The sequence below is a fragment of the Athene noctua genome, chromosome 1, assembly GCF_965140245.1.
Source record: "Athene noctua chromosome 1, bAthNoc1.hap1.1, whole genome shotgun sequence".
NCBI classification, from domain to species: domain Eukaryota; kingdom Metazoa; phylum Chordata; class Aves; order Strigiformes; family Strigidae; genus Athene; species Athene noctua.
The window spans coordinates 28,505,462-28,521,123 of NC_134037.1; the positions used below are offsets into that span (position 1 = coordinate 28,505,462).

The following is a 15,662-nucleotide window of genomic DNA, read 5'->3' on the forward strand; positions in this document are numbered from 1 at the left end:
AGGAATAGCAGGTACTGGAGTTTATCTAAATTCCATCCATGTTAAGCCAGTGTGGTCTGGTAGGCTTAGTACAGAGCTGGGAATTAGGAGTCCAAGTTTCATATTCTGTCTCTGATTTACTGTATGGCCTTTAGCAACTTCTGTTCTGTACTTCACTTCCTTGCGTCAAAGATGAAAATGATAATTTTTTCTTAGCTCGCTGGGGTGTCATGAGGTTTCATTTGCTCATGCTGATAGAAAGCTTTGAACACAACATGCAAAATGCTATGAATTGATTTCTGATGCAGTTTGCTGCCAATGAGATTGACCTCACATTTGTTAACTTCATGGATTTGTTTTACCAGAAATAATGTTTATGTTCATGTGCTTTCCCCAAACAGGTCAGCACAGGAATGAGAATAGGCCTTGCCAAAGACCATACATATCTGCTTAAACTTTGTACCCTTAGGCACTCACATCGTTGGCTGAAAACAATGCACTGGTCTGAATCAGGTAGAATGTAGGACTGTTGAAACCATACCATGAAAACAAAGTAGCCAAAATCTGAACTTTTAGAACAACATTTTATTTAACTTTTGCCTACAGAGTGATTTTGATAACTGCACACTGACCACAAAGACATGATCCAGTCTGAAGAGTGTCCAGAGAACAGCAACAAGGATGATTGCAGAGGTTCTAAAAATGACTGGGAGTAAAAGAGAGAGTTCTAAAGTTGTACAGTCTGAAAAGAAAACTGAGAAAAAATGTAACAGTCTTTACATATGTGAGGCATTGCTGCAGGGAGAAACTACTCTTCATTCCTGCCTGTGTGCAGGGAAAAAAAAAAAAAAAAAAAAAAAAGTGATATAAATACCAGTAAAAGAAAAGTAGATTAGACATTAGAAGGTTGGGGGGGGGTTAATAGGGAAGGTAGTTAAACACTGCAGCACATTTAACAGAGGCATGATATCTTCAAATATAACAGATTTTAAAATGTAAGCTTGCCAGTAATGGCTCAGTGGTAGTGTTGCTGTAGTTGTGTTGGTCTAAAGACTTAAACAAGAGTCATGGAATGAAGTAATATATTAGATCAACTCTTGCATCTAGAAGATGGACGCAAGCTTTCAGGCACACCATCCTTCTTAGGATGTAAAGAAGTATCTGATCTCAAGATCTTATGTGCCTTAAAGTCTGTGGTTTTTTTTTTTTTTCCAGCTGTTTTAGCTAGTTTAATAAGAGAATGGCTTAACTCTACCTGATTCCATTTTAGATTTGGACAACTCTTGGGGACCCTTCTAACTCTATTCTTTATCATTCTGTGATCTGTTTAATATATCTAAATTAAGCATAGTGCTATATCCTGACAGAATAAGGAGACTTTGAATCTTTGTCCGGATTTGCACAATGAATGCATTATTGTTTACCGGAGATGAACCTTTGATGTACAGTATGTTGTACTGTTTTGTAACAAGAAATACTGTGGTACTTCTGGAAAATCTTGTGCATCAGTTTTTAAAGAGTTTTTGGTGACTCAGTAGAAAACATTCAAAAGCTATTGATACAGTCCCTCAGGGTTTTAGTTTATAACAAAGTTATTAAAAAACTTTTTTTAAGGTTATTTTCTCAGACTCAGTTGTGGCATTTTTAATGTCTAAGCTATGAATTTAGTGCAACCATGTTAAAGGACTGATTTGCCTTATTTCTAAAAGCTTTTCAAATTGAAAAAGAGGGAAAAGATAGAAAACAAGCTTTAAAGGCACATCTTGTAAAGTCTGCTACATGCTGCTTTTGATCACAGTAAGCATCATCAAATGCATTTTGCCCAGCAAAATATTTTATAAAATTATTGTTGTCTTGCTACAGTTTGCAAGATTCTGTGTGGCAGCAATTTGAATTAAGCATCACACGATTATAAAAACTACATAAACTTTTACAAATGTAGATTTGTACTGCCATAGGCTAGAGCCAGTGGATTAAAACAGACATGAAGGAAGTTGTGTCAATAGGTAGTGAAGATAAACTAGCAGGAAAACAAGCTGCTTTATGTATCAGATTATTGCCCATGCTGTGGTCTGTGGAAAACTATTCTTTGTGTACTAGGATTCTCTCTACATGTACCTTCTTATTTCCCCTGTAAAAGATAACACATGGTTATTACACTGAACTACATATTCAAATATTCTGTGTTAAACAAAGGACACAAACATTTCCTTAACTCTGCAAAGGCCAGTGTTTTCCTATTGAATACTTCCCTAAGTCATTTCCATCTCACTAACTTTTCTTTCCAAATTCAGTTTGCATTGCAGTGTGGAAGAATCATCACATGCGGACAGTTACCAACTATTTCATAGTGAATCTTTCTCTGGCTGACATTCTGGTCACAATTACTTGTCTTCCAGCAACTTTAGTAGTGGACATCACAGAAACATGGTTCTTTGGGCAGCCCCTCTGCAAAGTGATTCCCTACTTACAGGTATAGTTTTACTGTGTTTGTGTACACATTATCCATGTTACAAAAAAAGAGAAAGAGCAATAGCATCTTCCTAATAGTGATAATCTGATGGAATATCCCTGCTACTGAAGTAGATATCTCAATGTACATGCTGAGGGTTAAAGGACTGTTCCACTTATGAATATGTTTATGCTTAATAAATATTGTTCTTAGTCCATCTGATTGCTAGACTTGGGCAATACACTTTCTGGAACATTTGTCTGATGCTCTTCACTTTTTGTGATCTTTTTTAATAATTCAGAATGGATATAAAGAAATAAAAATGTCTCTAAATAGAATTACAGTCCTTTATACTCTGTGTGTGTGTGGACCTAAACAGCCACACAAGTGTTCAGGACAGAGAACCCGAACTTCTGAAGGGAGTCTGGGCTTTCATATGTGTTTAGTGACTTTACATTCTTTAGAAATAGTCAAAGTATCCAGGTTCACTGCGAGCTGATCAGATTGTCTGCCTTAAGCAATAACTGCCACCACACATTTACCAGTGGACTGAATTAGTTATGAGATCATTTGCATCAAAATGATTGACAAATACCTTTTCTGGTATTCAAATAGTTGGTTAGATTAACTGACTGGGCATACTAGAATGACAAGTGCTTGGCCTTTCAGTCGTAAATCATAAGAATTCAGCAGAGCTCTGAATGTATGCAGTGATCAGCTCTGTGCTCCAGCACATTTTATATTTTGAGCAGATACCTGTATGGCTGAAGAGTCGCATTGTCATCTACTCAATAGAATCAAAATCACAAAACTTGTTTCAAAGCTTCCATTCTAGTGGAAGAAAATCTGAAGCAAAAGTGAAGTGATCACCCAGTATACAGAGTAAAAGAATAAAACCAAAGTGATAGGATTTCCCTATGCTGAATAGAAGGTAAAATTACTTAGTCTGCCTTAAGCTGATTGGTTGGGTTTTTTTAATGAGTCCTGCCAAAACTAAAAAGGCGAAGTGATGATAATGGTATCCAAATACAGCATAGAAAACAAAGTTGTTCTACAAAGAAAAAAGGATCTAATTAGTTGTCTAATGTTTTAAAAGTAGTTTCTCAGATAAAATTTTGCAAATTCTAAGTTGCATAAATTTGGTCTTTCAAAATCTGACCCTGCTACACCTATTCAGTTTGGGTAGCACCCTAATCTGTGAATTGTCCTGTTGATTCTAGTGGGACTACAGCAGATGAGGGTATCTACTGTAATTCTGTAAGAAGTGATTTAAAAGGAAGTCTTTTCCTGGGAATAATTTCTATTTAATAATTGCAGATAAAGAGCTGTGTTCAAAATAGAAATATTATTTTAAACTCTGGAAAATTACAATAAATCATTTCTAAAGCTCTGAAAAAATTACATTTATTTTGCATTTACATTTACATATTTCCTTTTCTTTAGACAGTTTCAGTCTCTGTGTCTGTACTAACACTTAGCTGCATTGCTTTGGATCGATGGTATGCAATTTGTCACCCTTTGATGTTTAAAAGCACAGCCAAGCGAGCAAGGAACAGCATTATAATTATCTGGATTGTGTCCTGCATCATAATGATTCCTCAGGCTATTGTTATGGAGTGCAGCAGTGCGTTCCCAGGATTAGCCAATAAAACCACCTTGTTCACAGTATGTGATGAGCGTTGGGGAGGTGAGTGTGTCATTGACCATAAAGGCTGAATTTCTACTGCTGTTATGTAACAAAAATATGAGGATATATTAATATGCAGTCAGGTTGTATAAACATATCACAAAGTGTTCTTAATTGTATAAGCTTTCCTAGAACTACTGTTTTACAAATACTGTGAAATCCTATTTTCTTTTGTATTGCTAAAACTTAAAAGTACATTTGAAACCAAGTTTAAAAGAATGAGGCTGGTTTTGTCTTAACCATGTTAATGTTTCCCAGAGGGTAGAAATGTTCCTACCCTTAAATGCTTATGCTTGATAATTCGATGAACATTGCAGGTTTACAAAGACTTCAGTATTTAGCCTTAGGAATAAACTACATGAGAACAGAATTTCTGTTTGCCTGTTATATTGCTTTTGCTAATTGCTGATATTTGACTAGCCTTTATAGATACCTCCTGGGACTTCAATGCAAAATGCATGTCATCACAGAATTTATAGTGATGTCATTGATACGGTGTAGCAATTTAACCTACAATTTGAAATTTGTCATGGACAGGGTCATTTAAATAACTTTGTAAACATAATCAGTTACAAATTATTCTATTCAAGAAGTGTAGTTCTGCCTTTCCAGATTAATTTTAATCTACTTCTGTATTTGAATTCAGCTGTAAGAAGCCATAGGGTTGCCAGGGAGTAACTGCTTCTATTTTGTCTCCATTCACAGCAAGTGGTGTTAGCCACCCACCCGAATGGTTACAACTCGACTCTGGTGGGCCCTGGCATAACTCCAGTGCTAATAGAGCGTATGAGTTACATGCTGTGACTCTGACACTGGATATAATGACCATCAGTAATACCATTATTCACACAAGGGAAAATAAAGCCAAGTTTGCCAAAACATACAACTAAAAGGTGCCTGTTTAATAGCCTCGAATCAGACTAAAACACAATCAGATTCTCTCTCAGAGCTGTATCTGCAGAAGATTCCAGTTCTGTGAACAATTAAGATGAAATACAACTGGATCACCTGTACTTAATTATCATGATAAATTAGTTTAAGCAGCATGAACTGCTGAGGGCTCTTCCGTGTGCTGTTTTGGAAGTCCCTCCCCTGCTAACAGCCTCCGCAGGGCCACCAGGGGATCAATGAGAAGACATTGGCTATCACATTCCTGTTTTTTATCTCCTTCATCCCAGCTAGTCCTCTGGGACAAGGCAAGGGGGCAGAGATGGCCATTAAGTAGCTGGCTCTCATTGCAAAGATGTGCTGTAAATTTGTAGGAAGCCTCTGTTAAGCTATGAGTATCATATTTGCTGTTTCATTGGAGAGGATACATCTGCTCTTTACTTCTAGTGTTCTTTCTTCATCTGTGAACAATTTTGTATCCCAGTCTGCTGCTGGATGCTGCAGTATTTATGTGACTATTTTCTTTCACAGCATTCACTCCAAGTACATTTTGTGTCCACTAATTTTGGCTGCAGATCTAATTATCCGTGCCTTCATCACTTCAAGGTTAGATCTGCAGCAAAGATTCTTTTAATCAACTCGGGAAATTAAAATTATGTGTTTAATTCAGTAGGGAATCAAGAGAGCATTTCATCAGGGAAAGCAATCTCAAAATTTCCAGATCTGCATTGGCCACTTTTTGATTCCCAACAGGAAAGCGTTGCTTTTGAACTACAGGGTCCATAGTAGCCTTGGAACTATTTTAAAGAGTGCCTCTCGCTCAGTGCTGTGATGAAGTAGTTGCAGCCCACAGATATGCCTGAGCTGAATCACCCATTATACAAAAGAAAAACAGCTACCACATGTGTTTGCAAGACTCTACTCCTACAGAGTGTATTTGTCCAAAATGGAATCTATTCATCTTCAGGTTATGCTGTGAGCCTTCACTTGGATGTCTGGAGAGGTAGAAAGGAGTATAACAAAGGCAAGTACTTGTACATAGAATTTAATTCTTTTTGTGTGTGGCTTCAGAAATGAAGTGCAAACACTCCAAAATTATTTTGGTTTTTGTTAATTTATGCTGAGCATGAAATGTAAATAATTTTACATTAAACTTTTCTGAAATGGGAAGCTTTTCATTCCACTGAAATAGATCAATCCTATTTTTACCCTGCTGCCTTTCTAATGAATTATTCTTCTAATGATAATGCACCAACATTGCTAGTTATTCTACTGGTGCATTTCAGCTATCTATAAAAAATAATCCCCTCCACTTTCTAATAATAGCTTATCATAGTAACCTGAGAGTTAGGTTACTATGATAAGAACCTTTCTTGTGTTGTTACAAGTAGGTTGCTCAAATCATGGAACTACTTAGTAAATGTATAAAACATATATTATCAGTGAGGATATATAAACCTTAACATCCCTTTCAGGCTATAGAGAATAGTGTCATTAGCTATAAATAATTTCCATTCAATTGAAAATGTCTATGAACACTGAGTTGGGCGGAAACACAGAAGATGCAGTTTTCTACTGAAAACCAGGGATTAAAATCACAAATGCCCCCCAAACAGAAGAACAAAAGAACAAGGATAACAGGGCAGCAGTTTTAAAAGACTGGTGAGCTTTGAGGTCAGAAGGAGCAATCAAGAGCTAATATTTTCAAATAAAATATTTGCATTTTTGCTGGATACCATTTTTCTTTTTTTGACTATGGGAGTATTGAGGGTCAAAGAAACCTACCTTGGAGGAGGTTGAAGGAGAAAGAAATTCATGTTCCTATGAATAAGCTATATTTGCAAAGAAAAAGTGGAGATGTAGATAATTGCACACACTCAAGAGACCCTAAGCAAATTCTATAGAAGAGTCAGTTTAGAGGAAAGGGGTTATACTTGGGTGTTTACTGCTTGTTTAGAACTGCATATAATTAATGCAGTCTAAAATTAGGGTATGTCTGATGAAATCTTTGCGGAGCATCATCTACACTCTATGTCCCAAGGATGTTAAACTGTGAATTTTCAAGGTTCAGACTGCAAAAAGGGGGTGCTTAGTAAAACTTTCCAAAGTGTTTTGGAAGTCTATTCTAATTCTGGGAACTCAGAGCCACTGAAACATGAGGTGCTATGGAGGACTAACGGGAAGCCACATCCAGGAAAATGTCAGAGATGCCAAAGCAGGAGACAGCACTGTGCCCTTACCCAGACTTAGGTCCAGCTGCTGAAATCCATACAAGTCTGATGAGTCTCTGGAAGGAAGGTCTGATCAGCACTGCGACACTTGGGCTTCTTAATGGTGAACAAATAGTGGCCACCCTGACTAATAAGATTTCAAACATGCTGTTGGAGAGCTGCCAGTGGCTGCAAATGGAGCAATAGTTCAGCCTAAAACAGGGCCCAATTTCTTTTTAATTGCTTCTGGCATTCCTGAACATAAAATTCATTGCCAATTCTAGGCTGAGGGTTTTTCATTTCGAGTACTGTCTAATAACAATATTTTATTTGGGAATGCAGAAGGATCCAACATGTGATCTATGCGGACTCACTTAAGGAGCCAGTGTTGGCCACAGTTCTATATTAGTCTGTAATTGCTATGTGCTGAACTTGATGATAAAGCGCCAAAATAAAAGAAACATATATTAAAATGAGTTCACCATGTGTTGAAGTCAGCTAAATACATTCTCATAGAGCTGCTCGCAAAACGAGTGTTAGCCAAAGTGCATTAGCCAAACCCTTTGCAAATGATAAAAAAAATATGGAGATAATCTTTTCCCAAAACTACATGGTTGAATGGAAACAAAGGGAAGACTTTATGTTACATTTCCTCTTAGACTACTCATAAAATAGTACAAAACCATATTGTCTTAATTCTGGGAAACAAAAAGCTGGAAATTGTGTTTTTACATGAAGGCTTATACATCCTGTTTATCAAAATGTTCAAAATTTAAGGAAGAACTTGTGGGACGTTTTAATGCACAAAGAAGTCAGAATATTGCTAATACTAAAATTGTGCTTGATGTTATTGTGAATTGATAACTCAAGCGTAATATATCAGGTTTTAAACTATAATTTTACTATTAGCTAACTTTAAGTACTCTGACATAGGAACATAGTTTGGAAAGGATTGTGTTGTGTGGTAGAATCTTCTCTACTATGGTCACCCACTGCCTAACATCCCAATTTATTAAGCTTTATTCTAAAAGTATACTCTTCTAGCTGCATTGTTTCTTCATGCTGGTAACTGAAAACCTCATAGGTATCCTCCTGAGAATAAGGAACCTGGAAACTCTCTACTGATGCTTAACAAACTCAATAGTCTTTTTGTTTTTCCCTGTTTGTAGGGAAGCTATCAAGAATACCTATTTCATTATGCACCTATGGCTTAAGGGAATATTTAATTTGCTAGACATATCAAAACCTTTTGATTCTGTGTTGTTTTCAGTTTGTATACATATGTATGTGAATACATGTATGTATATATGTATTTACACAAATATAGTCAAATTGTGTCCAAAATCCAGAAGCTGTAGCTTCAGTCTTCAACCTTCATGCTTCATTGAACAACAGTCCGAGACTGGAACACAGTGCTGAGGAAGAAGATTTAGAAAAGTTTAAAATTTGTTTAATAATGCCTCCAGCAGACAGAAGAAGGCTTGTTGTAGCATACTGATCCTTTATCAGGTGGTATAATCGTACTGTGACTGGTGCTGAGTAGGAACATCGATTTCACCCCAGTCCAATCCCCTATTTTTGTTTTTTGTCCCCTTCTCTCTTTTCAGTAAAATAGCAGCCAGTGATGTGAGAATCATTAATTTATTCTTAAAGAGACAATTACTTCAGCTAAGGATGACCTCCCCCTGTCTTGAAGCCCATTAAGTGGCCATGGAAGACAAAGACACTTTTCCCCTCTTCTGCTTGGCAATAAGAGGTTCAGCAGTCCCAGTAAGGCAGCTGGATATATCACCAGGACCATGGACTGATTGATGTTTGAATTCAAGGAGCCTGGAACTCACTCACTTGATAAATGAACAGTATCCCAAACCAGCCCTTCCTCCTTCTTGTTGCTGTGATTGTCAAACAGCTTTAAAGCTTTTCTTTGGCTTGAGAAGCTAAACAGAGTCATGCTTCTTAGGGAAATGTTCTACAAAAGGCTTTGCCCTGAGTGCAGGAGGGACAGGTTTCCTTTGATGTTTAGCAGCTGGCACTTTCCAGGTGGTTAAACTTCAAAGGCAAGTGTTAGGATCTTCCTCCAACCTGGTCCATCAGTTCTTTGTAGATAGCTAGGCTCATGTAACATTTCGCTTTACTTGGAATGCTAAACTGGAAGCCATAAACTCCAGATGGCCTTTTAAATATGTACTGTCCTTCTACCTGAAAGGGGCCTGGCTGCCTGCAGAGCATAGATGAGGCAGGTGGCACCTCCTTCTGAGCAGAAAGAATGTACTTTTAGCTCTGACCTCCCACGATCCCAGTAAATCATGTTACTCCAGTTTCTCCTTAATCTCTCCACCTGTGAAGCACGTATGTCGGTATTTCCCTGTCTGACAGGACTGCTGTGAGGCTGCATTTTCTGGAATGCAAAACCACATTTGAGATCATCAGTCAATATACAAACCCAGGTTATCACCAGTTATAAAAAATCTGCCCCAAATGGTCTGACTCCCCCAGGGACATTGACAAGAGCTAGTAGCTACAGCTGCTAGTTAAAGAGTTGGTAAGCTGGTTTGCTACAGGATCTTAGAGCAAGTAAGGAGCCAAATGCTGCTCATCTGAATTTTTTGAACCCTGATCCATCAAAGCTGTCAGATGTCAATGGCAATGTCTCTATTCCCTTTGCTACCAATGAACATGGGCTGGATTTTGGTATAGGAAGTTTCTGAATACTGAAATACTGAAGTTTTTCTGACTGATGAACCAGCTGTCACTTTTCTGCCCAGCACCGAGTGTGGTATTACTCAGTCCGGGTTTGAGTGTGAGACTGGAGTTAACTTGATGGTGTACTCCTTCCTGATACAAGAGCTATGGGTTAAGTCTTTATATCTCCTTGTCTAATCAAACTCTTGGGGATTCTCCTGGCATGAAAAGGTACCTCTTGTTTAATTGGGTCCACAGTCTCAGTCACTTTAAGAAGCAGAAAATAAGTTTGACTCACCAATGTTTTGATCTCATGCTACTTTTTTTTTTTTTAAATGCTACTCTTTTTTTTTTTTTGTTAAATCAAAACTACAATACAAAACAATAAGAGTTTCAGTTGCAGATCTTATCATCCTGAAGCATTCAAAAGTTCTGGAAGTTAAAATAAACATTCCTTTGTTAGCCAAATTACAGTTCTTAGGATTACTGTGCAATCTAACTCACAGAGTGCAGTTTCTCTTCATAATGTTCATGCCTTTTCTGAGGCCATCCATAAATCCTAAATTGTAATTCGTATCAACATTTGGTAATACCAAACTCTCCTCTCATCAGCATCCCGTGTGCTCTAGTCTACATTCTCTCTTTGTAGGTGAGAGACTTCAGTTTACTCAGAGATACGTAGTAGCCTTTGCAGAATTGAAACTAAAGACAGTTACACAATCTGTTAAATACGTCAAAGATTAGGTAGGTTGAATAATTAGCTAGTGTTAGATAATGAAATTTTCTGTCTTTCACTGATTTAATAAAAAGCAAAACTTCTTAAGACTTCATACCTAAAGTAATAATGTGATATGAAAGCAGTAATGTGGTACAAGAGATGCTTGAGATAAAAGAGTGTTTATAATGGAAACAATGTATATAGAAGTGTTTAAAAAAACAGTCCTCACCGTAATATTATTGGATACATCTTCCATTATAACCTATTATGTTTGAAAAACACATGCATATCTTTATGAATAATTTGGCTTAAAATTTGAAACGTATGCATATTTAAATGCACTTTTCCTTTTTGAATTCTCTTTCCAGCTGAGGTTTACCCCAAAATGTATCACACATGTTTTTTTTTGGTGACATACATGGCCCCACTGTGTCTTATGGTGTTGGCCTATTTGCAAATATTTCGAAAGCTGTGGTGTCGCCAGGTAAGTCATTTAACATTATTTGCTTGCTGTTGTGACTGTGTGCAGATTCCTGTGTACAACCTTCTCTATACGCTCCATGTTGTCACCTAGGGCTTGGATTTTTACATGCAGCACTGTTACCAGGTTCAGGTAACACTGCTGGCTTACGGCCACCTTGGATAGGCACTAAGACACATTAAAAAATGAAGGCAGTCAAACTGAATGTAAACTCCTTGCTCATGTCTTTGAAAGGCTTAGAGGGAGAGAGAGAAGAAGTCAACAGAAGGATTGATTATAGGCAGAAGAAAGATCTCTCACATTGTATCTGAAATGCTTATTAAAATACCTTAGAAGACCTTAGTTATACCACTAAAATCTCCTGTAGCAGTCAAAAGTTAGGATTGACCTTCTTGTTTTGTTAGTAGTTTGTACAAGTTTTCATTTTTATATTTCATTCTACCAAAACTTGGGTTCATAGCAGATCCAATCTAAACAAAAGTTAAACTAGAAAGTCCAGCTATCAGAACTGGAGACTGGAATTGCCTGATGTGAAGTGGGTTGTTATCAGTAACATTTGATGTGAATTATTGACATATAATTGATATGCTTTCTCATGTGAACATCTGTTTTTTCAAGCTTCAAATTAAAAATACAGCAAATACTAAAGAAAAAAACACAAGCAAGCAAGCACACAAAGAACGTTTGAATTGAATTCGCAAAAATTATGTGGTTTTTTTCAGGAACATTTTTCCCCCTCCAAGAATTTGAACTGGTACCAGCTTGAGAATCATTTTCTGGGTGTGAACTGTAGCCTGTCGTGCATCAGTCTGTGGTTCTCTCTGCCGTCTTCTGCTGTCTGAGATTTATAAACTCATCCCATTGAAGACATGATGCAAGATACTCTCTCTCCTGTCCTCTCAAAGGGCTCTAACAAGGACATTTCCATCATGATATGGGCATGAATCATTTCTCTCTCAGTTATGTCTGATACCATCCAAATTTGAGACTTTCTTGTCCAAGGCATAATATCTGCCACATCAGAAGCATTTTTCATGCAGTTCAAATTGATCCATCAGAGAAGTCACAAGTAGACTTTAGATTTCTAAATATACATGGTAAAAGTCAAATCTTATCCTGACAAAACATACCTTTTGCAAATAAACAAAATACAGGAAAAAACAAATCCACTTCAAGGCATTTTACTATCATCCATACATCTTAACAGTAATTATTCTCACTTCTAATCAAGTTAGGTTAAACCAGAGTTGCAGTTTATCTTGATGTTTATATTTAAATTATTGTTTTTGCTTCTCATTTCTTACATTTATAAGATTAAATAACAAGATAGCTTGAAGGTAAAATTTAACCTTTACAATTTGAGGAGACTCTTCACCAGAACAAAGGCTTTGGTCTGTTAGTTTTGAAATTAAGGTCAGTCTAACATAGTTCTGAGATGCTCTGCATTGATGAATAGTTATCTGTCCTGTAGCACCCAATGACCTTATCATCATGTTCCTTCTTAGCCTTCTCTTCTGTGCTTTCTTTACAATCTACCTATTCTCTCACACTCCATGAAGTTAATGCAAATAAATTGTCCTTAACCTGTACATAGCTTGAAATTTCTGGTTCAGATTCAGAGCAGAAGTTGAATGATTGGAAGCAAACCACCCTGTTTTGTTGGGGTTTTTCCCCCCAACTGCATTAACAGGATGATTTCTTCTTCACAATATTTCTTCTCCCTATACATCTTGCATGCTGACAAGGTTAGGATGATCCCTTTTTTCCAGTGGCAAAAAGACAAATACTGCTACAGGCTTAGTGCTATCAATAATGCGAAAACACAGATGTCTCTTTTTCCTAGCATAGATGATAGCCCTATGTGTAAGAGGCTGCACTAAGTGAAATTAAAACCGCTGCCTATCTGTTATCCGCTGTGACTTGGCTGTAGACATCAGGCATTTTTCTAAGTGCAACGGGTGTGCCATAATCAGCCATGCAGAGCAAATGAATACAGTGGTCTAAATGTATTATTTGATAATAGTTTCAATTAAGAAATCATGCTGTTTACCAGAACTTCAGTTAAATATAGTGAATCTATTGCAAGGTACAATAAGCCTTCCAGATCGAAGATAGAAAAAAGCACAGCTAACAGATGCTGTCTATGCCTTACACTTTTTCTGAAGGTTCTTTTTTAAAATGGAGTGTGTTGTGCATACAAATTTTCAGATGACTGAAGGTGAGATAGATTTACAAGCTATCCTTACCGTACTTGTGCAATAGCTCTTAAAGTTACTGATTGTGTCTTTCAAGCAGATCTTTGAATATATATGTACAGTGTTTGAAATCATTATTCATATTTGTAAAGACAAGAACAATCATGCCACAAATACCAGGGATTTTGAGTAATTTATTTTAATTATTAGCAAGGAAGAAGTGACTTAGATGTCTATGTTCTCTTGCAGATTTTAAGTAGATTAAAAGTAACTTTTGAACAAATATATATCTAGAACTGAATGGACTTATGATGAAAGTGTTGATACATAATTTTTATTAAGTTCCATACTGTATGCTTCGATTTACTGATGTCCAAATGTATTGACAATAAAGTCTATTAATACTAATAACTAGGAGCCCTACCTCTTTTCATCTTGGCAGATGAAATGTACCCTTCCAATCTTTGGAAGTTTTTACATTTGGAGAGATTTACCCTTGATAATAATTTGAGGAGATAGAGGAAAGGTGTATAAGAAAGTAACTGCAGCTTTTAGTACCTGTTTGGACACAGCTAATGGGCTTTTAGTGAATCATTGGAATTACACAAATTGTCCACAATTATCTCTATAACTGATTTGTTACTGAAAAGCAAATGTATGCATTATGCTGGCATGTGTATACTTGTACATACTTAATCATAGAATCATTTAGGTTAGAAAAGATCCTTAAGGTCATTGAGTCTAGCTGTAAACCTAACACTGCCAAATCCACCATTAAACCATGTCCCTAAGCACCACGTCTACACATCTTTTAAATATCTCCAGGGGTGGTGACTTAACGACTTCCTAATGGCTTGATAACCTATTCAGTGAAAATTTTTTTCCTAATATCCAGTCTAAACCTCCCCTAGCACAACTTGAGGCCATTTACTCCTCTCGACCTATCACTTGTAATACATGTATGTGTGTTTTCATAAATGCATATTTGTAAGTGTTTCTATATACACACACACACTTCTAAAGTGTTTTTCTTCTTACATGGTACTGGTTCAGCTATGTATCTGTGGGTATATAGTTCTTTTTTTTTTTTTTTTCCCTGATAAAATTCTTGCTTTATTATTGGTGTAATGGTAACAAAGGAAAATAGGGCTCTTTAGAAAAGTTCTCAGTACAAACTCCTGAAGAATTAGCAATTTAATATATAGTACAGTGAGATTATACATTTTATACAGTGCCTTTCATCACCTCTTGCTATTAAAGACCGCCTAAATGCCAGAAAAGACCATTCTACTTGCACACACAGGTACAATCTATGTACGCAGTCATGTCTAACACTTCTGTAGAAATAGCTGTTCACAATTTTGAGCCAATATAATGTTTGTCTTCATCTAAATTGCATCTAGCTACCGTGAAACCTGGTCACTGATTTCTTCAAGTGAATCTTTGGCATAATCAGGAGGAGAGATTTGTCTGAATTTCTCTACTTCCACCTTCAGTTCTTGCTACAATATGGTAACTCAGTATGACTGAAAAGGAGAAAAGAAGCTTCTGCTTCAAAGTTAGAAGAACAGAATATCAAAGTACCCTGATAAGCCAGAGTCAGAACCTTAGACAGCATATTATCTCAGTAGTGCATCACAAAGACACATTGCAGGAGTACACCCCAAGCTAAGTAGGGTAAATCCCTTGCAGTAGGACAAACATGTCCACGTAGGAAACTGATACTGCTGATCTCAGCTGAATGAGTGGGAACCCGAAGTAGAAGTAAGTGCAAGGAGGTTTTTTGCTTTAGGTCCTTAGACATATTAGTAAAAAATAAATGTTAGAATGTATCCCCCATTCTGCTTCATTGATTTCCTGCTCATTACAACACAACTTTGCCAAAACATTCCAATAGTTGTAAATCAGGTTTGATGGTGCACATAAATGCTAAATTATAGGCTTGTCTGTGCAAGGAAGCTATTCACAAAAAAAAAAAAAAAAAAAAAAAAAAATCAACCCCCAACCCCAACATAATAATAGCTATTCTGGAACAATTCTGAACGTGCATGCATTTATTTTAGAATAAGCATTCCCATTTTAGCTTACTTTTTTCAAATATTTCATTCTTTTCTGTCAGTTTGTGTGGATAAACCCTAATTTTTAAAATGTTACAATAGACAATTTGAATTTTTCAGATACTTTTACAATTGGATTATTTTGCACTCATTCACCCCACAGACAATTGCACTACACATGAATAAAGTTCTATTTCTACCCAAAAGGTTTTCACAATGTATAACATTGAAAACATTATAAATGTCATTGTAATAAAGTTCTCTGAGAAAGTCCTTGCCATGTGTATTCTTTCACATTTGGCTACAGGCAATA

The 15,662-nt window shown here is 36.6% G+C and overlaps 2 protein-coding genes across 2 annotated transcripts in view; one reads left to right on the top strand and one right to left on the bottom strand.

The window, feature by feature from the left end:
• The window catches only part of HCRTR2 (hypocretin receptor 2), a 33,240-nt gene that overhangs the window by 11,840 nt on the left and 5,738 nt on the right, over window positions 1-15,662 (top strand). The window contains exons 2-4 of the mRNA XM_074895769.1: window positions 2,274-2,452; window positions 3,875-4,118; window positions 10,985-11,100. Coding sequence (XP_074751870.1) covers window positions 2,274-2,452; window positions 3,875-4,118; window positions 10,985-11,100 — 539 coding nt within the window. The remainder of the gene's footprint in view (window positions 1-2,273; window positions 2,453-3,874; window positions 4,119-10,984; window positions 11,101-15,662) is intronic.
• Window positions 8,555-15,662, bottom strand: part of HMGCLL1 (3-hydroxy-3-methylglutaryl-CoA lyase like 1) — a 138,101-nt gene continuing 130,993 nt past the window's right edge. Inside the window, exon 9 of the mRNA XM_074895770.1 lies at window positions 8,555-8,631. Coding sequence (XP_074751871.1) covers window positions 8,584-8,631 — 48 coding nt within the window. The 3' untranslated portion in view covers window positions 8,555-8,583. The remainder of the gene's footprint in view (window positions 8,632-15,662) is intronic.